The 12,693-nt window shown below is 42.9% G+C and overlaps 1 protein-coding gene across 3 annotated transcripts in view; it reads right to left on the bottom strand.

Annotated features, from left to right (window-relative positions):
* The window catches only part of glsb (glutaminase b), a 30,526-nt gene extending 18,521 nt beyond the window's left edge, over positions 1-12,005 (bottom strand). For 2 of the 3 annotated variants that reach the window (XM_070914261.1, XM_070914263.1), the window contains exons 1-7: positions 11,622-12,005; positions 6,376-6,472; positions 6,148-6,269; positions 4,734-4,863; positions 3,710-3,789; positions 2,868-3,031; positions 1,087-1,145 (exon numbers count right to left, since the gene is read on the bottom strand). In XM_070914261.1, coding sequence (XP_070770362.1) covers positions 1,087-1,145; positions 2,868-3,031; positions 3,710-3,789; positions 4,734-4,863; positions 6,148-6,269; positions 6,376-6,472; positions 11,622-11,929 — 960 coding nt within the window. In that variant the 5' untranslated portion in view covers positions 11,930-12,005. The remainder of the gene's footprint in view (positions 1-1,086; positions 1,146-2,867; positions 3,032-3,709; positions 3,790-4,733; positions 4,864-6,147; positions 6,270-6,375; positions 6,473-11,621) is intronic. The other variant, XM_070914262.1, reaches the window with a different exon arrangement.
* Between the last annotated feature and the right edge of the window lie 688 nt (positions 12,006-12,693).

The raw sequence follows: 12,693 nt of genomic DNA, 5'->3' as shown, positions 1-12,693 counted from the left end.
GCTTGGGACAAAAGCTTGGCATAACGTAAGGTCACCTCCAGAATAAAGCTACAGTCAAATACCAGTCCTTGAAGTCGACCATCTTTTAATTAACAGGAAATGTGTCAATGATCCATAATTCATTTCAACATATTAAAGAGCAAACACCTGCAATTACAGCCCTGCAGCTGCAAGAAGCAGCAGAGTTGGCACACAGTGAAGGTGTTTATAGACACCTCTTGCACAATATAGTGCTAGCCCAAATTATGTAAAAAGAGCCTGGTAGGGTTATAGAATTAAAAATGAAACTGCTCAGCTGTAAAGAGTTTAAAAATCGAACACTGGTGGCACTTAAGTCGGGTCTAATCTTTCCTTTGTCTTTGTGATCCTGCGAGCTGCAGCTGGTTTGATTTGATGGATGACGGGCGATTGTTTTCTGTGACAAGGAAAGCCAACTCGCTGTCAATCTGTCTTCACACCCAGTTACTCAAGAGACATTGAAATAGTGCCACACCTAACTCTGGTGCCAAGATGGAGGTGCTGGAGCAGGTGAGGTATTATCTGACTTCCTCTCTGTACTCATGAGCAGACTGTGGCTGGTCTGCGTGCACCTGCATTTGACTAGCTCTCTCTCCGTGCGGGTTATTTTCAGCAGGGTCAATAACAGCGTGTGTGCTGGGGCGGCTAAGTGCCTTCAGGATGGATTAGCGCAAGTCTTAATCACCACAACAAGACACATGGCAGTGGACTAAGGTAGTGACCTAGAAATAATTCCAGCTGAGTCAAGAGTCAGAAATCTTTGTCTAACAATACCACAAAACAACAATTAAAAAAGGAGTGGACTCAGAAGACTGTTACTGTGAGTCTTCTTGAGTGGGTTTTATTGTGTTCAAACAAATGTAGGTTAATCAGGCCATTGTTAAACAGTCAAATCTTATCTGCTGCCAATATTTATGTTAACCTTCATTTTATCTACTTGATAAAGCAGCTCAGTGATACCCACCATACAAGGAATTTTCTAGCTAAGGTTTGAGTGGAAATGACACACAGACTGGACATGAAAAAACACACATGAAGGAGGGGGGGAAAAAGTGTTACTGCTTTTACCTTTATCAGTGAAGTACAAACAATAGCGCCAGCATTCACCATGGGGTTGTGGGGCTTATCTGCAAAACAACAAGAGGTCAGTTAGCGTGCTATAGAGGATCAAAGTGTAAGGGAGTTTAGTTTATAGACAGATTAAACAATGAGAATCAAATACATGTAGAGCACACATTGACTCAAGATACCACAGATAAAAACATTGCTCTGGCTACGACTGAACTTTGATAAAAGTTGATATAAAAAAGCAGCCAAATGGATTGAATGTATAGTTGCATGGCGAGGTAGGTACATTGCTTGGCAGGCTGAAAAAGTGTGGAAACTTGTCCTAGTTGTATCTATGCTATGTTGTAAGAACTAAACTGAGCTTTGTACCTCTATCCTAACCTGACTCTTAGAAAACAGCGGCTGCAATGCAAATCCTGATGAGGAACAATGTGTTCCAATAAAGTAGAAGAACTTGTTTCAGTGTTTTTAGCCACGTGTGGAGGTAGATGGAGTCTTACTCATCTAAAGATTTATATTTTTTTGGGATATAGTGAAGTCTTGCAGTCCTGTTAATTATTTGTCAGCTGGTGACGTCATGTGACTTCTGACAGGAATTTCCACGACTTGTTCGGAAGTGAGCTTTCTTCCTCTTTAGTTCTAGTAATGCTGCGCACGTCCAACGTCCAGATGGGAGGAGGCCTTCCTCCATCAGATCTCTAAAAGAGTACAGCACTTACATCACCTACATTTCCTCACTGGCGTGTGATCTCCTTACACAACGCAACAACCACGGGGCTCTCCTCGCAGAGAGAGAGAGAGAGAGAGAGAGAGAGAGAGAGAGAGAGAGAGAGAGAGAGAGAGAGAGAGAGAGAGAGAGAGAGAGAGAGAGAGAGAGAGAGAGAGAGAGAGAGAGAGAGAGAGAGAGAGAGAGAGAGAGAGAGAGAGAGAGAGAGAGAGAGAGAGAGAGAGAGAGAGAGAGAGAGAGAGGCGAAATTCCCACACAGGCTCTGACCACAAGATGGCTGCAGTCTAAGTACCAGCCTGGGGATTGAGGCATTTCTTCTGACAAAACCCAACCCAGACTTTCATCATGATAACTATTATGGGATTTATCTTCATCAGAAAGTCCCATAAATAATATCATCCTAAGTACTCAGGCAGCACAGTTCATGTGTTGGGTAGCCATTCACATGCTCAGTTTAACCAAACCACGTTTATTTTCACAAACATTTTTACAAAATCCTCTAATGCCAGCGCCTGACTCATTCACTTGGCAGCTCAGTCACACCTCTCTCTCCAGGATGCTAAAGCTAGACAGTCGACGAGCATTGTTGAGTAACTATCTGTGTGGGTGATGACAGACTGCCCCACCTGGTGTCACTGGACTCATGTGGCGAACAGAATCTCCAGAGCCTCCAGAGCTATTGGAAAAATGCTACTTCTAACCTAAACACTCCCTTGTTTACAAGACAAAAATAGCACTGAAGCATTAAATCAGAGGCTGATATTGTAGGTGGTCACTAGCAGTTTGCACACAGAGGATGTAAACATACTATAATTCACTCCCACTTTATGCTCAATGATTTAAATACTAATAATTTTATCCTGCAGAAATAGGAAACACTAACTTCTTAATCACACAGGACACTCTCGGTTATCAAACTTGCATCATCTCCCCGCTGAAACATTTTGAGGAGAAGGGAGAGTGCGTATAGGCTGATAGGCTTTTCAGATGCTCCCAGACAGACGAATACTCCGTAAACATAAGGAAGGAGACAAAGAAGAGCCTAAAGACTCACCATCTTCATCCAGGAAGAGCTTATTAAAGCGCAGGCCACTGGGCTCCTTCCCAATGAAACTGTGCACATACTCCGTGCCGTAGTCGTGAACAGCAACAGCGTACTTCAGAGGCTTGACACAGGACTGCAGACAGAAGGGGACCTTGGTGTCTCCGACTGTGTGCCTACAAAAGACAAAAGATAACACGTTATCTGAGGAGGCAAAGCAGCTGCGATGTCAGCGATTAGAAACGCTCAGAATGAGAAACTTCAAAATGAAAGATTTTCATTTCATACAACAATTCAATCCCTTGTGTTCAAGGAAAACCATGACCTTCAGTGACACAGCGTTACAGCACGATAAGAGAACCAAACAATCTGTTCAGTGCCATGTTATCTTTATGACTTCCTCTCTTACACAAACAGAACAAATACACACACCTTTGGAATTTTACAACAGTCAGAGAACAAGCAGATCAAAACACCTGTTGACATCAATATACTACACGTTGTCTCCTTGTTCTAGTTTCATCTGTACTGGAAAGTACAAGCGGAGAGGGGGGGGGTTACACAGGAAAGCCAACACCTGTACATTATAATGCAATGCCCTGCAATAAATTAAACCATAAAGTTGAACCACCAACACTTCTTTGACACATATATTGACCATTGTAAGCTTCACAAAGAGTGTTTATTACACTACATTTAATTCTACAAGTGTACACGTTTAATTATTTAACCCACAAAGCTGCCACTTTAATGTTAACAAACATTCACATTAAAACATTAAAAGTAATGTGTTCAAATATAAAAACATCACAGTGTCTCTTTAATGCTCTGTCCTGCTCATGACTGTGTCTCACCTCTGTCCGTCCACAGTGCACAGAGAGACGGCCCACAGGTCAGGGCTGAATTTGGCAAGCTGAGGAATGTAGTCTGCAACCTGAAAGAGAGGCAAGACAGATGAAAGGGTGTCGAGGCAGCAGCGGTTCATCTTACACCACTGACGTCTGCTGAGGCTCAGGCTTCAATGGAAAGCTAACGCCACTGACAATACACAATGACAAGACTGACAGGTCAAATCCTCATCCGAGGACCAGAGAGGAAAAATCCACCCACATATGCTCATATCAAAAGGAGTTAGTTCAGGACAGTGTTTTGTTTAATTTGGGCCTTTTATCTCCTTCCACTAGGACTATTACAGCGAGTCATTTCCCGCATTACCCAGGGAGCTTTTCGTTCAGCACATCCACATCTTTTTCCACCCTAAGCTGTCGTTTTTAAAAGTAGCAATAAAGATTCGCCTGTATAACTCATTTTAAATGTCATTATAGCTGATCACACAACACAGGTGTTGTCTTTAACCTGTAATTACATTCACTTTGTCATTTCCGTGCTAATGAAATAGTGATTTCATCATTTGCACACATTAACTGTGTTTTCTAAATCAGCCGGCCTAGTGTGGATGAAGGCTCAGTTTACCCTTTTCACGGCAGACATTTTGACTTGTCAAAGCAGGAAAAGCACAGGTGAAAATGACTACTAACTCTCTATTTTTAAAGGTCTGAGCACCTAATAATGACACGACACAACACACAGAAAGTGTGAAATGTGAAAGAAATGTGAAAAGCAGCAGCTAGCTCAGCTGCCATCCTTTTAACATGTTCTGGGGTGGATTTTTCCTTCAGGTGTAAGACGGCAGAGTGCTAATACAATGGTTTTCAATCAGTTCAGAGTGCTACTGGCTTCCATCCTGGATTTGTAATCAAGGACTGATCTACCAGTACAATGCAGACTGAAACCAGACTGATGGTAATGAATCTGTATGGGCTAAATAAGTATGATGATGGGAGAAAAAAAGAAAGAGTCATGGATCTAAGGACACACCTGTCCTCCAGAGAGATTTTTGGCACTCTCATACAGCTCATCAATATGGGAGGTGAAGGACTGGAAGTCTGGGATGACGAACTTCTTGCGGAAGGCCTGAGTGAGCAGGACAATGTTGCTCTGGACACACCTGATGAATAAACCACAAATACCATGCTAAAATATTGTGACTGCATGCAACTGAGGGGAACGTTTGTCAACCAAGTTGGACCAAGTTGCAACCCTGAAGTCTGACAAACTTCTGTGAATGTTAATAAAAGTGGCTGATGAAGACGCTTCATCATAACATATTGATCAGCTGCTTTGCATCCATATAGTGTGACCCAACATGAATCCAAACAATGATGAATGATCGCTTTCAAACCACAGAGTGTAGGAAACCGTGGACGTAGTGTCGGTGACATTATCCGAGGGTTTCAGGGATGTGTTGATGCTCATATTCTCGGTCACTAGAGCCAAAAAACATTAAAGTTGAGAAAAGTAGAAGGAATTTCCCTCTGTGGACAAATGACCGGCAACCACCATGATGTCAGTAACACAAACAAATCAAACTTCTCCATAAGTCTTAATGTGTTCAGATTGGCTCCACAACACACACTAGAAGAAGTGAAATTAAACACTGAGAGCTTCCCTTCCTGTAGACAAAAATCTATTCATTTATTATAATGACGAAAGAAAGGGAGTCAGGGGTTTCCCCCACTGAGCGCAACCCAGAGATTTCTTTAAGAAAGTATCTCTTCAAAAAAATACAGCTTAGGGCATTTTGCAGTTATATGGACATCCAGTTGTCGCTTTCCCCCACCATGACTCCGATATCCAAGTACATTTTTCTTTCAGACTTAGAGGCTGAGGAGGGCTAGTGGGTTTTGTACCAAAGCGCCAAAGGTTAGTGACCTACAGTAACTACAATTCTTTGCTATTACGACAGAAAGCATTTCATGTTATGTCTGTGTAGATACACACACACAATTTCTAATGTAGTTTTATGAATGAGCCCATATACTTGAAACTTAATGAAATATTTGTAAGAAGCCACCAGTAATTCTGATGCCACCAATGCTGCGTAACCTTACATCACAACCACTGATACAATTCTTACTGCATTAAGGAACAGAACGATCTCATGCATAGAATTTCTTGCCATGAAAGTGCCACAAGTCACACAAAAACTGAATTGCTGCCTAAATGCTTTTGGATGGATATATTTGTGCATTTATGCAGTATGCAAATTCAAACAATTAAGTATGTTTGAATTTGCTCATAAAAAAAATATGGTCATCAAAATGCTTAAAATGCTTTTTTGAGGCTGAAGAGAGTAACAAGTTCTTGGGAAACACGATAAAAAGTGCCACTATGGTAGGTGTATATGATGGAGATAAAACACCCAAACAAGACCAGACACGACAGGCCTTACTTCTTGAATAGGTGCCTGTCCAGCGTGACGCCATCTGATGTGTTCTTTAGGGTTTCTTTGAGGGTGTCCATGCATTCCTTCAGTCTGGGATCTCCTGTGCGTAGCCCAGTGGCTTTAAGCGCCTAAAACAAAGAGTATTTAGAAATAATGTAAAGGAAACCATCAAAAGCGAAGAGACACTTGCTGTGACTTTAGCACAAACCGTCAAACTGAACCTGAAGGACTTACTGTGAGAAATTTATGAGCGGGAATCTTCTCTTGACCTTCTGCGACTGTGTAGAAGAGCAAGTCCTCCAAACTGGGGAGTATGCCTGCGTTTCTTCTCCTAGGTTGGAAAGGGGTAGAAACACACATGTATAAGACACAGCACTTCAATGAGAAAGTATTCATAAGTATTCTAAGTGCTTATCCCATGTATTTAACTCCAGAGTTGACCCCCACACCGAAGAAAGGAGCTTAGTTGTTAAGTAAATGTTAGTACATACAGTGCCACTGCAGTGAAAGCGTCGCTGATACGCAACAGGATTGCTAATTGACTTCAGCATGAGCCTTTTCCCACCTGTCTTTCCAGTGTACACACAGGGCTTATCGGTGGCTGCTGATACAGTCTTAACACATTAGTGAGGGATACTGGAAATATGCAAACCATGTGGAAGCAACAGCCACAGAGGTGTGTGTGTGTGTGTGGGTCTGTTTGTGGAACAGACTGACAAAAGCCTTTATCATGCATAAAGGACAATATTACTGAATGTTTCCTGTTGGCAGTGCTCCCTGATGTGTACCGTTATGTTTTATACAGGAGACAATGTTGAAGCCGAAGCTGAACTGGAACAAAAATGGGGTAAATCAGCCACAGACACAAGTGGAGAGGGCCTGATCCTGATACGAGTTATGTAATACTGATTATTGTAAATTGCAAGTCCCAAACTAATTTATATGATCCTCTGTGATATAGCTGCACAATGTGCAATCTAAAAACAGGCCCAGATTAAAACTGTCAACAGGATACAGTATGCGTGATGGCTAAAGAGCGCCGCATTAAGAACACACAGCCTGCTTCACAGCTTTCCAATACTATTTTCAGTATTCTGGAGGCATAGCAAGCTCTCATGCCACCACATGGTTCACTCGCTCGCAACAATGTGTGTTGGGAAACACGGTTCTAACAGCAATGGGCTAAAATAAAAAGGATAGAAATAGGATTGATCACATAGTGCTCCGGTTTCCTCCTCCCACAATCCAATGACATGCAGGCTAGGTTAATTGGCGACCTTAAGTTGCCCCATAGGTGTGAACGTGAACGTGACTGGTTGTCTGTTTCTATGTGTCAACCCTGTGATTGATTGGTGACCTGTGCATGGTGTACCCCGCCTCTCGCCCAATGTCAGCTGTGATTGGCTCCAGCCCCATCTCCTTAAAAGGCTAAGCAGGTATAGCTAACGGATGGATGGATTATATAGGCAATCTAGACCATACTTGACACAAAATTCCACCATCCGTAAATGCAGTTTGGTACTTGGTTCTGGTACTGAATCTTTAATATTTGGATTATGCAAACTTAATCTGCTTCACGTAGGTTTGGCGGTAGGGTCTGGAGTGTTAGACCAGGCCTAAATTCCAGAAATTCTCTTGTCTTTAGCCCTGCCCAGCCCTCTGTGGCTCTTGGATTAATAAAGCCAACATTGTGGCCTGTTCACACGCTGGTCATGACACGACAGCGTGGTCAGCAGTGGAGCAAGCTCAGTACAGTACTCAGTGCAGTACAGCACTCAGTACTCAGTACATTTTGCGGAAAACAGTGCATCTGAAGTGGTGACCTCATGTTGCACTAGTGAGGGTAACCAAGACGTCCAACAAATAAAGCCAACAATCCTGCCTTTCTGCCCGTCCAATAAAGATCAAAGTCCTTTTCCTTGATAATATTCAGATTGATCCCATACAGTCTAATGTCCCACTCCAGTATCCTGTTTCTAAAGACCATGCTTCCCATTAAAGAAGTAATAATGCCAATCAGCGCAACCTTCAACGTTAAAGCAAATTTCTATGAAAAGCAAAAAAGATTTAAATAGGACACTGAGACAGTAGCTGTGCTGCACGCTGGCCACATCAGCGTTTGAAATTCCAGGATTCACTTTGCACCTCCTCCCTGCATTCATCTCTTCTCCTTTCGGCACATCTTCTGCTCCCCACAGAGTAAACACTCCACATACAGCCAAGGTAACTGCGCCTGGACTTGTGCAAACAACCCTAAGATCGACTAAAATGAGGTCTGTCGGGTGTGCCTAATTCAAACGGAGTGTTATTGACCTGACATCTGTCATTACAACCGCCCTTCTATACAGCAGTCAACAGGTGCACCACACAGCCATAGGGCCACCGGTAAACTAGTGTAGAGGTGTACAGATGTGTGATGTGCAAGAATGATGCACCTTACAGTGACATGCTTAAGTACGTTGAATTAATGATCGATGAATTGGTGGGAACATTTCCAATAAAGCACCCGTCACAATTCAGAAAAAGAGAAGGGTTGTGAAAAGCTCATTAACCACCAACACACTCTCTTCAGCAGGGGAAGTGTGTTTGCATTTGATTTTTCTGCTGTGAAAGGGCCCACGTGGCAGCAGAAAACATGAGGGCAAATTAGGAAGTTAAAGGGGCACTTCACCTATTTTACACATCAGGATCAATTTATTAGTCATGAGGAGTCCAAATACTTGGTTGGAGTTGTTATGCTGCAACTGAACTTCATCTGGCGGCTTACTGCAACATGATGGGGCAGATGGCTGAATTAACATGTGCCATTTATCCATATCACATCATCTTGTGGTGTTTGATACACTCAGTTGTCACCAGCCGACATGAACCGAACTGAATGAGCAAACGCACCAGGATCTGTTTAAACTGCGCAAACAAATCAGGTGTGAATACAGCCTAAAATCACCTTGTTTCTCTACATTTGGACATCTAAAAATCCTCTTCACAGCCAGATGGCTCAGTCTATTTACCTGTGGATGACTGCTCATTGGTGTAAGCAGAACACTTTGAGTGTCCTGGATACAGGGTTTAGACTGAGCTGTGATTTTAAAATCTTTAGTTACAGTCTGTGGGATTACAGCGCAGTATTTTATTATTCATACAGCACTCAATGCATTTGTTGTTGTTCAATGCACCTCACACATCAGCGGACTAGCTATCCTAACGTGCTTGATTACATCAAATCCTCTATGTTCTCTGCAGCTCTCTTAGCTGGCTTTTCAGTTAAAAAAAAAGAAAATTATGTTAAAAAGTATGTTTTGGTGCACACAGGACCAAAAATAATATATACAATAAATTAAAAGATGTGAAAGGGATAAGTTCGAGGTGGAGATTGGAGGCTGCAAAAAGCTGGCTGTAAGACTTACCAGGCTTAGTTTCACTGAGCAATGTGTAAGAAATTAACAAAGTATGCCTTTCACTTTCTGTCATGTGTATCACAACAGTCATTTGTTTGTTTTTGATGTCTTAATCCTATCCACCTCCACCCTCTGAAGTTGTAACTGATCCCATAAATTGCTCAGGGTTGGTGGCTGTGAGCCAAGGAGGCTCTTACTCTACAACATGTCTGTGAGGAAAGGCAACAATAAAAAGAATAATAATAAGGTAATAGCAACAGTATGTAATAGGTGAACTAGGTAATAGCAGAACTATGAAAAAGGCCCAAAAGCGCCTATTGTTTCTCAATGCACAGAATGAGATGTGAGTCATGAACCACATTTCCTTTATCTTGTGAGTCATCACCAGCAGTCAGGTCAACACGACATCCCCATCACGTGCATCAACACTTCTTTTTGTGCTGCTGACCCATAAAATATGAATCACAGGACTGATCCCAACTACTGAGAACACCAAATTTCCAAAGGCAGTGTTGTCCTGAGGATCTGAATGTGTGTACGCATATTCAAACGCTCCGCTTCAGGCTCTGGCCAAGACGCCTGCTTTGTTTATCCCTCCAGCTAAAAAACTGCTGTTTTAAACATACCACAAGCTTAACGCAAAGGTGTTTGTCCTGCAATGATTCGTGGGCCCAGTGACGTGTCATCAGCTACACGGCAGGATCAGACAGAAGCAACATTCCTACTTGTGACTGTTTTCGACTGCAAGTTAACAACCTGTAACCCGAGGCTTTCCCTAACATGTAAGAACTTTGAGAGGGTTTTGGTGCTAAGTTCTTTCTTGTGTTTTCACCGAATGGCCTCAGCTCTCCAATACTAATGATGGCCTGGACTTCTTAGTCTGTCCAACGAGCATTCTTCATTGCTCAACATCTTATTTAAAAATATTTTTCTCCTGGTCAATACAGATGCAGTAGTAAAATGACAGTTACTGTTTGTTGTAGTTGTTGTAATGTGACAACACATCTGCTTGACCAATCATGATTAACACAACTGCATGCAACCCCTGAATGTATCTGAAACTTTGCATTTGGTATCACCAATTTTGTTCCAGGAACTCGTCCTCAAAGCGCGGGGAGAACCGTAGGAACAACAGTAGACCCCGTCACAAAACAACAAGTGTCAAGTTTAGTTAAGTTCCATCAGTGGAAAAGGGTTAATAGAGACTGGAAAACTACTGGCTACACTGAGCTGGCTCAGAAATACTGCCTAGCTTCAAAGGAAAACACATGGGCTGCAGTCACTGCACAGAGAGCCAGCTGGCTGCCCCAGCAATCATTATTATAACCAACCAACAAAGTGAATAGTGAATATATCCTTAAAGGTTTGGTTCCACTCTATGGCAGCCTTGAGGTCATGGTTTGAATTTTGACCATCAGCTGCTGTATACCAGCCTATAAGTGGATAAACTGCTCGCTTATAAACTTGTATGTGGATGTTACCTTTACTCCACTTCACCCCTGAGCCTGTAACGGGGCCACAGCGGTTTTACTTTTCACTTTCAACACTGCCACACCATGCTGCGTGTTATCTCCACGGGAACGGATGGCTAACCTAACCCCACATACAAGCCGGCCAAGGCCGACTAAATTCCGAATTAACTTTGGGTTAAGTTGCAGCGCCGGTGTTTGAAGGTGGCGTATTTTTATATAGCTAACGACTTGGCACGAAGCCACCGGAGGATGCACCCGGTAACGTTGAGAACGAGTCACACATGGTTTGATAGCTGCTGCTAATAGGCCGTTACTGTCAGCTAGCTAGAATATATTCTCATATATTAACTACGTAGTACAAGTGTTTTGGGTGAGGTTATTTTGTCTTTAAGCGACATGTTTGTGTCGTACGTGTTAAGATGGAAGACGTTAAGTTAGTTAGGAATTCAATTTAATGCGGTTGTAATACAGCGTTTGTGACGGTTGGTGAATATCCGCTGCGCATGTATGCGTCATGACTCGCCATAAACGCCAGTCTTGTACCATGTAGCTGTACCATCATACCGCGGAGTCAGGCCGTTTATTCCGCAAGAAAGTACTTGAAACCTACTTGTCGCTGGCTTCTTCACTGCCGACACCATCCTTCTTCGGCTGTTCGTCCAGCACCACGGCACCTTCAGTTTTCACGCAGTAGGAGCGGAGAGGGGCGGCGAAGGGCGCGGCGCGGAGAGCCGGGCGGTGCGCAGCGGCATGGAGGACCCTCAGTTGAGTGGACAAGGCTCTGGCATCTACGGAGGCGGTGCCGAAGCAGCAGTGGCGGGTCGGTAACCAGGTCTTCTGTCTAGAGCCGGACAAGGGACGCTTGAGGGTGGCTTCAAACAACTCCTTCAGCACTGTCGAAAACCTAAAATGTAACATCTCAATCCTGTCAGGCAGTTAGAGAGAAAGTCGCGGTTCCAAGTATATCCGGTGGCAACTGCAGTGTCGGTGAGGATGATCTCCAGCAACGTCGACTGTCTCAAGGTCTGTATGACTCACCTACCGGCGTCCAGACATAAATAGATGCGCGCGTTCACGCCCCCGCCGCTCCTATTGGTGGAAACGAGGTGACGTCCGCCTCCAAAGATAATTTATGACGCTGTCGTGTCAGCTATTGGAGAGTCTCCGTGTCAATCTAGTTCTTGGACAGTAGGGCGATTGAACCGCTTGGCACAGACATCTCTAGTCTCTGTTTATAAACGTCATGGATATGGCCTATTAATGACAGTGCTGTTACTGAAGGTTTTCAGCACAGACACGACGGCTCCCTCTGGATATTCTGAGATCGGCTATTTATTTGAATTGTTAATCAGATAGAAATGTGTCAGTTACATCCATATGGTGTGAATTTATATTATTTTGTTTAAAAAACCTTCGCTACATTTTGATTAACAGGCTTGTTTATTATTAAAATAACTTATTTTGTCTGATACCTACCTAACGTTCAACATTTTCTATTAAATTGGAGGCAATTTCATCTCGTAGTGTAGTTTAAAGTGCCTTCACTGATTATTTTTCATGGTTTTTCAATGTTTGTTTTTTTTTCATTTTCATGTATGTTTTGCTACACGTACATGTACGATTATAACACTATTTTACAAACATAAGTAAGGTTCTGTGGGACATAAAGCAATGACTTCTGG

Source organism: Enoplosus armatus, chromosome 11 (assembly GCF_043641665.1).
Source record: "Enoplosus armatus isolate fEnoArm2 chromosome 11, fEnoArm2.hap1, whole genome shotgun sequence".
Taxonomy (NCBI): domain Eukaryota; kingdom Metazoa; phylum Chordata; class Actinopteri; order Centrarchiformes; family Enoplosidae; genus Enoplosus; species Enoplosus armatus.
This window is presented reverse-complemented; position numbering and strand designations above follow the sequence as displayed.